Below are 11,133 nucleotides of genomic sequence, written 5' to 3'. Positions count from 1 at the left end.
CCTCAAGTTTTGGTACAAGAGAGTGTGGTTCCCAATCCCCAATCTGATCATGAATCACCAACTGAGCACCTCCACCTCATGCCACAATCTACCCAAACTCAACAAACTCTTTGTACTAATATCTCCACACGTCCTGCTGATCAAGAGACAACAGTTATTGAGATACCAGAGGAGGACCCATTGATTTTGCAGTTAACCAGGAACCTTGAAGCTGGATGGCAAGTCCAAAAAAATAAGAAGAAGAAAATGCCTCTGGAATTAAAGAATCTTATGTCCTCTTCCACCCCTTTGGAGGAAGCCCCCTTCCCTCCTTCTTCTAGTTCTATTAGAATGAGGAGAAGAGGAAAATCTACTTCTATTAGTTAATGAATCTAATCTGTTGGAATGTTAGGGGACTTGCTCATCCCAAATCCCTTAATAGAGTCCTAGCCCTCAACAGGATGTATAAACCTTGGATCATTGCTCTACTTGAACCAATGGTCACTAAAAATGTCAACAGATTTGTGAGAAAATTCCATGGTTTCCAGCTTCTTACAAATACTAACAGCAAAATTTGGATTATGTGCAGAAAGGAAATCCTTCGTACTGTTCTTAAAGAAGGAGATCAATTCATCCATCTACAACTCAATTTCAGTCACTATCAGGGTTTTGCTACCTTCATTTATGCTGGCTGTACAACTACTGCAAGACTGGACCTATGACAACAGTTACTAGAGCTCAGTTCCTTTATTAAGGATTTCTGGTTAGTTGGGGGTGATTTCAACAGCCTCTCTTCTCTTTCTGAGAAGAAGGGAGGGAGATCTCTTGATATTAGTCAAATTAGAACATTCAATGATAACATTCAGTCTGCTGGTCTCTTTGATTTGGGGTTCAAGTCCTAAATTTACTTGGAGATGGGGGAAGAGCTGGGAGAGGCTTGACAGATTTCTGGTAAATGACTTATGGTTTTAAGAGTTCCTCCATACTTCTGTCCAACATCTGGCTATGAGTGGGTCTGATCATAGGCCCTTGCTTATTCAAATATCTTCATCCTCTACTAAACCTAAAGCCAATTTTAGATATCTGAACATGTGGTCTATGCATGGGGATTTTATTAATCAAGTGGCTGAGGCCTGGACTGAAGTCCATCATCACATTCCTGGTATCAAGCTTTGGTTGTTACAGAAAAAACTCAGCAAACATCTCACAAATTGGAACTGGAAGGAGGTGGGGAACATTGATAAGAAATTTTTTGAAGCTGAACAAAAAGTTTTACAGTTAGAACAGCTATTGGTTACTGATATGGGGTCTGATATGGATCTTCAGTTAGCCAATGAAAACTTATTGGAACTGATCAACATGCAAGAGGCTCTCTATGCTCTATGCTCAAAAGGCAAACAAAACCAGGTTCTGTGAGGGTGACAGAAACTCTAAATACTACCATGCTTGCATTAACTATAGGAGAAAAGCAATACAATTCATAAAATCCTTTCTCAGGATAGGCACTAGATTACCAATGCTGAGGGAATTGCTAATGATGCTGTACATTATTTCCAAACATTGTTCAGGAATAACTCAACTGTTAACTCTACCATCAATGCAACACTGTTTGACAAAGAAAGGGAATTTACCAATAGTCTATCCCTTACTAACATCCCTGATGAAAAGGAAATTTGGGAAGCTCTTAAATCCATAGACAGCACAAAGGTGGCTAGCCCTGATGGTTTCTCTGCTGACTTCTACAAAAAGGCTTGGCATGTTGTAAAGGGTGAGGTTATTGCCACTGTCCAAAGCTTTTTCTGGGGGGCTGACCTCCCCAAATATTTCTCCTCATCAACCATTACTTTAGTGCCTAAAGACAAAACTCCTTGCAAATGGGAGGATTATAGACCCATTAGTCTCACTTCTGTCACCTCAAAGATAATCAGGAAAGTATTGGTCGAAAGAATACAGCCCCACCTAAACAAGCTCATCAGTAGGAATCAGTCTGCCTTCATCAGGGATAGAAACATTGTGGATAATGTGCTCTTGGCCCAAGAATTGGTGCTAGACTTGGACAGAGTCACTACAGGAGGCAATCTAATTTTCAAATTAGATATCAAATTTCTTTATATATTTACTATTTTACTTGTGCATGAAAAATTATCTTGAGAATATTTCTGACATGATATAAAAATTTAGGAGGTGATAATATGAAAAGCAAAGTTTAGGTATTTATCTTCTGGATGTCCACTTTTCAATTACTCTGTATATGCTAAGAAGTGCTCTCCTTTGATTTTCTTTATGATAATTATTACCCAAGGTCGGACTTTATACGCACAGATGTTGATGGTTACCTACTGAGGTCCTTCGAGAAGAATTATCAGGGTTGCATGCCCTGAAGCCGAGCCCATCCCTAACTCAAAACTTATACCCAGTTTTGATCTTTCATATGTTTATCATCTAACATTATACAAACATACATATTTAAAATTACAAAAAAAATGCTCAATATTTGTTTGATTTTTGTATGTATATATAAAATGCCATCATAGGTGGCAAGTATGTGCACCTACCTTTTCTTTTAATGTACTTAATTATATATGCTTCATTTATACATGTTGTACTGCAATTGTTCTTCTATTTAGTATATTCCTAACATCTAAAAAGAAACCTTAGGATAGAGGACAAAGAACATATATTTAGGTGGAAATCCTACAACACACGACCAACACATTCTTTTGACAAAAACAACTTTAGCTTTCCAAATTTTATAACAAAACACATTCAATTAAATGAAATCATTTGAAACTTTAATAAATCAATTCAAACCATTCACTTAAGATAGAATATTAAAAGAATAACACAATCATAATAATTCACTCTTTGGGATTTATGAGGATTTCTTGGATGAAGTAACCCATAGTTGTTAACAAAAGTTTTCTGGTTTAAAAAAAATTAATAGCTTCGTTAGACTGTAAATTCAAAATTAATTGTTGTCCCAGGACGATAGAACCATGAGATCTTAACAAGTGCAGCTTAAAATAATTAAAACACCCTCATGTTCCTCAATAGAACCATGAGATCTTAACCGGGACGATACAACCATAGGAATTGTGTGGTATTTATCTAAATGCCCCAATTTATATTTATTCAGGACAGTTTTTGTTGCATGATTTTATGATTCCTGATTCCTAAAAATACAATATAACATCAATAAAATAATTTTTAATTGCTCAAAACTACAGCTCATTTCAGTTTCTACTCAAAAATGGTACATAAAGCCCAGCTTTTGTACACTTTTATCTGGGACAAAAACAGATAAAAATAAAAAATACAATGTTTTGATCATGTTTTATCAATCAAAAACCTGAACTTTACCCCAAAAAGACCATAAAATAATTTTCCAAATGCTGATGTTCTATTTTCATTAAAAAATCACTATAAATAAAATGTTCATAAACTGAAAAACAAAATACCAAATACGAATTGTGAGACTTCAGCTACTTCACTCAGGATTCTTTTAATCTTGATTACCAGTAAATGTCTGAAATCTTCAAGTTTCAGAAGAACTTCCATCAAATCTGTAGAAGAAAGGAGTTAAAATATACATTTCTGATGAGTCACACCCAGATGCAATAAACAGGAAGTCTTTTTTCTTTTACCAATATATGCTCTTAGCCAAAGATAACTCATGTTTGCTCCGAATTTTGAGAGACTGTATTGATCTGTTGATTCAGAATTTTAAGACTACATTTATTCCAAAGCATTTAGATAAATACCACCCAATTCTTATGCATTTACATATATTACACCTAAAGTTCATTTTTTTTTACATTTTTACCACCCAAATATTTCATATCACATAAAAAATAACTAGTATTTTAACTTAAAGCAAAGGTGGCATAAATATAAAAGCTAAGTTTTTAGATATGTAAATACATAAGAATTATGTGCTATGTATGTAAATAGTCCAAAAGAAAAAAAAAAAGGGTATTTTCAATACCACAAAACCTTACCAGACTTGGCATGAGAATGTGTTGCAAGTCCATAGACAGCATATTTTGCATAAGTAAGAAGGCGCAAGCGACGCGGGGCACCGAGTTTGCTCGATATGGAGCTCAACAAACCACTATGGAAGAAGAAACTGATGTCAAGAAAACAAATAGAAATATTGCATTTTAAGTATTGAAAGCAAAGGGTGTACTCTGTTCGTAGTATTGACAGAAATTCAGGAGGTAGAGATTCAGTGAATGATGAGATATCTTCCATCCTGAGAGACTGCACTTCTTGCTTTAAACGTTTCTTCTCTTCCTTGCTCATTTGTGTTCCGAGAGCAGATTTGCTGATGAAAAATAACACATAATAAGGAGCATAAATATTTTGGAAAATTTACATACATAGCAAGCAATTCTCTTGTATTTACACATCTAGCACTCACTACATTATATATATATATATATATATATATATATATTGTTGAGATTGTTTGTTAGATTATGAGACTTTATTTTATAGTTATGCTGAGTTTTGAATTGTAGTTTGTGAAATTGTTTTCATTTCTGAAATTCAGTTTAGTTATGTTGTTAGTTTCAATATTTTTTAAATGTATTGTAATTAATTCTTTCTCAGCATAGTTTATATGTATTATGTGCAATTTAATGTTTTGAGTATTGTATCTTTGTAGTTTGTGAAATTGTTTTCATTTCTGAAATTCAGTTTAGTTATGTTGTTAGTTTCAATATTTTTTAAATGTATTGTAATTAATTCTTTCTCAGCATAGTTTATATGTATTATGTGCAATTTAATGTTTTGAGTATTGTAGCTTTTTATATTAGCACCTGCAGTATTTCAGAATTAAAGTTTCAAAATCAGAACCTTCAACATGTGTGTCTTTTTTTTATGTATTTAATGTTTTTTTTCACCCTGTATTTTTCAGTTCATCAAAATTTAAAAATTTCAGTTTGGGGAGAAAAAAAAAGTGCTTTTTAAAGAAAGAAACTTAATTTTATTTATCCTCACTTAACTATATTTTCAAAATTTTAAATTAACATGACCTTTGGTATTAGGGGTTAACTTTAGATAATTATAGTTATGTTTCTAAATATATAGTAAACTTAAGTAAAAAATTTTCAATAATAAAGGCTAATTTTAAAGATTAAGATATTTGGTATAAAAGAAAAAAACTATATTTTTCTATTTTAAGTAAAGAAAATTGTATTTTTGAAATATTAAAAATCTTAAAGGTACATGTAAGAAGAAAAGAATTAGATTTTATGAAATCTTTAAGCTAATATAAATTTGTTAAGTGAAGAAATGTGATAAGTTTTTAACTTTAAGAAGAAGACTGTGAAGTTCAAAATCATTAAAGGCTATCCAGATATAGTGATCCTCACATATAGAAAAGAAAAAAAAAAGCAAAACAAAACAAAAAGAAAAGAAAAGAAGTGGGGAGAAGCTTGAGGAGATGCCTAATTAAAAATTGGCTTCACTTGAATCAAATTAAAAAAGAAGACTTGCTACATTTTCTAAACTTTTATTTGAGTATTAGTTTTTTTACTAGTAAAGTCTTATGAAGTTCTTTTCATAAGAATACTGACTTTAATATAACAATTTGCAATTTTTCTTGAAAAGAATAGAGAAGCAGAAACCTTGGACTTGATTACTTAATATTCTTATGCCTTTAGTATTAATTGCAGTTATTTTGAATTTTTCTTAAGTTATGCTATTGTATTTAGTTAACTAAGATATGAAAATCTAGAAGTTAAAATTTTAACCATAAGTCATATTTTTACATAATAGAGGAGCTACTTGAGGACAATTAACATGTGATTTTGGGGGATTTTAATACACCAAAAATATATGCATTTTTAGACCCATATTTTATACTCATTTTTGGTGATATTGTACTTCAATGGAAGCTATTCTTATGTTTTCCTGTAGGTTGTTAAATTTTAGGACTTAAATCAAGAAGGAAGTAAAAGGGATGAAATTTGGAGCAAAATGAAGAAGTGGAAATATATTCAGCGCCGACGGCGCCGTTTGACAGAGAGGAAGAATTTTAAAAAAATATTAGTGCTGACGATGCCAATGTCGATTGAGCTCCAATTTATAGAAAATTCAACAAATCTGGATGCATTTCGAAGAGTTTTTGGAGGCACATATTGCAGAACTGACTCTAGGCTTTATTTCGGGCCAAAATTGATCAGAAAAGAGACTCTTCCTGCCATTTCACCCCCTCCATTCAACCTTCTACACATCACACATTCCTCCATTTTTCATTCCACAACCATTTAGAGTCCATTGTTCTTATAATTTAGAGTTTTGTGGTGAGATTCAGTGTGAAATCTTCGCTAAGAGTGTTGGAGAAGGAGAAAAGTGGGAGATTTCTTCTTCCTTCATTTTCTATAAGAGGCTACAAGGAATTTGCTTTAAAAAACAGTTTTAAATAAGTGCTGTTTGTTTTTTAGTGCTGTATGAACTTGCTTTTATATATGAAATTTGTATTTTGTTGTATCTTTCTCATGAAGTCTGAGTAGTTTACTTTATCTTTCTCCGTACTCTGAGATATCGTGAAATAAAAAGATAATATGGATGTGTCAATATTGAATTATAAAATAAATTGTGAAAATTTTTCAACTCTGAACTTAATATACTTTTTGATCTGGCCAATTAAATTGTTAAAATATGTTTTGAAACATATGATCCAGGAAATGGAGTACGAGTTCTACAACATATTGAGGATCCTATTTGATTCCATGAAGGATAACTTCGTTCATGGAATTAAGTGCAAATAATTAGGGAAATATACTTTGTTGGGTATAAACTTAGAGCACCATTAGGGTGACAAACTAAAATCTCCAATTCGGTCTTAGTGTTTAGAAACTGAAGCAAGAATTAGCCTTCAGGTAAAGGGATGTGAGAGCTCTGGAGTGGGAGCCAGTATCCTCCTAGCCTAGCCATAGATTTAGGGACTAAACCTCATATTAGCTAATGATTTTCTATAACAATGTCTCAGGGTATAGAATTGAAACTGCTGCTATTTGGCACAATACATAATTGAACAATTTATCTCATCTCATTTTACCAGAACCTCATTGTAATTGGAGAGATGCTTTTTCACATAAGAAATTTTCATCACATAAACATAGTTTAATAGTTTAATAGATTAGTAGTTTTTGTTTAAAGTTTATATTCCAGTTTTGTTATTACTAAAATAATTTAGTTTTAATAATATCTCAACATTAAAAATTATTGAAAGTAATTTTGTATTGACTTTCTGTGAATTTTCTAGTAAATTCATCATTTCAAATTTAAACCTTCCTTATAAGATCGATATTTGGGGCTTAAATAAAAAGTCATTTATTATTGATAATGATACGTATACTTGCGTAGAATCCCAATAATAAATTGCTTAAATTTCTTATTCATAAAATGTTACATCAAGCTTTCGGCATTGTTTCATAGCGGAGTCAACTGTACCATTTTTACACAACTATATTATCAAGGGATCAATGGCCACAGCCATGAACATTATGGCCACAGTTCAGGGACACTCTCAACCCCCATAGTTAGCCTCCCTAGAAGTCAACCAACCGCAGATTATACATATCACAGATGAAAGAAAAGAAGTTGCCTAAGCAAATAAAGATTAGTAATAAAGAAAGATTCTCCATCAAGCGCAGTGCGAGAAAAGGAATTTAACCAAAATGTCAAGTAAGTTCGGGAGGCCTTAACTCAATCTAAGGGTGGGGCATTGTTTTAAAGGGTAGAGCTTACCTGTAGGAGTTCGATGTTGTACCCTAACCTAAGGGTTTTGTGTCACCAAACTTTAAGATATTTGACAGGACTGAAAATCCCATGCAACACATAGCACATTTTCGAGCCAATTATGTTAATACTGTAGGTAACGAAGCCTTGCTTTTCCATTAATTTGTAAGCAACGTGTCAGGAATCTCTTTTTATTGGTATGCCAAATTACTTAACGAATAAGTTAAGATGTTCATCGAGCTAGAACAATAGTTCGTGAAAAGATTTGTCGTAGCGCAACATTACGTCTCTATTGAAGATCTCATAATGGAAAAACAGAAGCCCAATGAGACTTTAGTAGACTATATTTTGAGGTGGAGAAACCTTATCATGAAATGTGAACCTCAGCTATAGGAACATCACGTGATTGAAGTCATACTCAAGAGCATTCATGGGTTAGTAGCTTTCATGCTCAAGGGACTCACCATTAAATCCTTTGAGAAGCAACTCAGCAAAGCTAGCAATCTTCAAGAAGAAGTCAAACATAAGCATTATCATGAGAAATCCAAGCAACCAGAAGCAGAAGCCCAATGAGACTTTAGTAGACTATATTTTGAGGTGGAGAACCCTTATCATGAAATGTGAATCTCAGCTATAGGAACATCACGTGATTGAAGTCATACTCAAGAGCATTCATGGGTTAGTAGCTTTCATGCTCAAGGGACTCACCATTAAATCCTTTGAGAAGCAACTCAGCAAAGCTAGCAATCTTCAAGAAGAAGTCAAACATAAGCATTATCATGAGAAATCCAAGCAACCAGAATATTTGATAGGAAATCAGGAACAGTGGCAAATGTCGATAAAGGAAAGCAACCAATGAAGATACATGCGGAAAATCTTTGTCAATCATCATCACAGCAAGCTCAAAGATAGACACAACAATATGGCTAGTCTAGCCAGCGACCTCCTCAGGGAGGATCACATTGGGCATAAAATAAGAGAATATTTTTAGTAGAATGAAAGAATGTGATATATTCCTTCAAAAACGAAGCCGTATCCAAGATGTTCAAAAGTCTAAAGAAGAAGCCTGAGTTCAGACTCATATACAAAGAAACCCAAAGAGGTCAATAAGAAAGATCAACCAAATTATTATTCATATCACAGTTTGCTTGGATACACTATAGAAGAATGCTTTATCTTCAAGGATTGGCTCGAGAATCGAGAAAAATCTTAAAGAAGGTCTTAAAGAAGGAAATATAATGATCGCAAAAGAATATTTAAAAGAACCTGAAAAGAGTTCCATAAATATGATTTATGCTGAGCCAATCTCTTCGATTGACCCATATACTGGAAAAGATGGATGAAGTACACATTGAAGCAAATCATCTAATAGAATACTGAACTAGTCTAGTTTGCATCAAAAGAAACTTCCGTTCAGAGTCTTCAGTCTGCCAAACCTGAGATAAAAATTTTGCCAAAAGATGAAAAATTATACAAAAGAGTTTTGGCGTCTAAGCGCCAGATTTGGTGCTTAAGCACTGATTAAACAGAGAAGGCCACACCTAAGCGTCAAGACCCTGTGCTTAAGCGCCAGTGGCAGTTACTAGATGAGTAAAATCAGTTTTCACAAATTTCAAAGAGGTTTTTGAGGCTCCCATTGGCTTAATAGGTGGTTGTAACCACCATGGACAAAAATTATCATGAAAGGATGCATCTCTTTGGCAAATACATCGAATCAAGAAACATTTTGAAGAGATCCCAAGGAACATATTGAAGAACTATAAAAGAAAGAAGAGAGGACTTAGAAAAGAATTCTGAAAATAATTGCAAGTTTTGAAAGTTCTTCTTTACGGAGTTAGTTCGGAGAAATTTTCAGGAACTACTTTTTGTTTACTTTATCCTTTTTGTTATTTTCTTTTGAGTGATTGTAAAAGAGAAGAGATTGAAAGAAACTTCAAGAGTTTGGTGGAGGACTTGAGATAAGTTTTTATCTTTTTGTTTTAGACTTCTTTTGGTTTTAATCAAGATTTGTTATTGGTTTGATAATGATTTATTCTGTTAAACTAAAGTGTGGTTTTGTTTTCTCCATATATTTTGAGTAGTTTTCTTTATCTTTCTTCCTAAAATGATAAGTAATTAAGTTTTGGATGGAATTTGTGGAGAGTACTGATCTTTAATGTTGGAAGAAGTTGTGTTGATTTAAATCCATGCACTTCATTTACTTCATGATTTGGCCAATCGAGATGTTAAAATTTGTTGTGAGAAAATGTAAGAACCGAGCTGGTATTGTCTCAGACAACAATTGGAAAGAATCACATGAGGTTGTATGAATGAGAATATAGCTCATATGATTGAGTGCAAATAAATTGGGAAATATTCATTGATGGGTGTAGAGTTAGAGGACTTTAAATGATAGGTTAAAACCCCCAACTTGGTTAATTATTTTAGGTTCTAATACAATAATGTTAGCCCCCAGGTAGAGGAAACCGAGGTAACTCTAGAGTAAGAGATAATATCTTCCTTGTCTTTAGAACTATTCAAATTTTAAATCAACCAATGTTCTTTATAGCATCTTCAGTAAGGGTAAAGAATATTGTTGCTCCTATTTGGCATAACACAATTTGCATACTTCCATAAAAGAATTCTTATACTTATTACTGATTCATGATAAGAAGAAAGATATTTTCATATTAAGTATTTTTCATCTACAAAAACTTTAGTTATCTTTTAAAGTTGTTACTGTTTCGTTAAATATCAAAAATAACAAAAATATTTAAATTTTAAACTCCTGCATAAATCATTTTTAGTTTAAGATATTATCCTTTTAAAAATAGAAAAACTTTCTAAAAAGTGCATATTACATAATCATCTCTATGAGTTCAATATTTAGGTCTTAATCAAAAAGTCCTATATTACTTGCTAATGATACGTATACTTACGTAGTATGTCAATATAAATATATATAAGCTAAATAGTTAAATTCTTATTTTTTCTCAGTTTCAAGTTCTTGGTTTTGTTGCAAAATAAAGAAATATAAGTGAAAAATATCATTAGAACTATTCTTATACTATGCATAAGCATGAAAATAGGGTACTAAGTTTTTGACATCATTGTCGGGGATTGAAAACTAAGTAAATTTCTATTTTTATAAAGTCTTATTTAAACTTTAAATATTGTATGATTTAAACATTAAATATTGTATCTTATTTTGTATATTTTATTTTAATTTATTTTATTTTATTTTATTTTAGTGTATGTGTAGTTTAGCTTTTGAAGGACTAGTGCCCTACGATTCTGAATTAGAAAGAACTATTAAAAAAAATTAGAAAAAGCAAAAAAATTAAAGAATCTTTAGAAATAAAAGAAAATTACAGAAATGGCAAACTAAAATAATCAAAATGCTGAAATTCATCAAGAGTTTCGACA

General features: G+C 32.3%; 2 protein-coding genes across 2 annotated transcripts; one reads left to right on the top strand and one right to left on the bottom strand.

The window, feature by feature from the left end:
• The first annotated feature begins 1,068 nt into the window (after positions 1-1,068).
• On the top strand, positions 1,069-2,360 carry LOC110036404. Its single transcript, XM_020740838.1, has 3 exons — positions 1,069-1,391; positions 1,548-2,053; positions 2,242-2,360. Exons 1-3 carry the CDS (start codon positions 1,069-1,071, stop codon positions 2,358-2,360), a joined length of 948 nt encoding a protein of 315 aa, XP_020596497.1.
• An 843-nt stretch (positions 2,361-3,203) lies between these two features.
• LOC110036405 lies at positions 3,204-4,361 on the bottom strand. The gene is made up of 4 exons (XM_020740839.1): positions 4,166-4,361; positions 3,978-4,090; positions 3,624-3,686; positions 3,204-3,542 (listed from the first exon to the last, which is right to left on the bottom strand). Exons 1-4 carry the CDS (start codon positions 4,279-4,281, stop codon positions 3,415-3,417), a joined length of 420 nt encoding a protein of 139 aa, XP_020596498.1. The 5' UTR covers positions 4,282-4,361; the 3' UTR covers positions 3,204-3,414.
• Between the last annotated feature and the right edge of the window lie 6,772 nt (positions 4,362-11,133).

Source organism: Phalaenopsis equestris, unplaced genomic scaffold, assembly GCF_001263595.1.
Source record: "Phalaenopsis equestris unplaced genomic scaffold, ASM126359v1 Scaffold206050, whole genome shotgun sequence".
NCBI classification, from domain to species: Eukaryota; Viridiplantae; Streptophyta; class Magnoliopsida; order Asparagales; family Orchidaceae; genus Phalaenopsis; species Phalaenopsis equestris.
The sequence above is the reverse complement of the archived record's forward strand: the minus strand, read 5'-3'. Positions and strand labels throughout refer to the sequence as shown.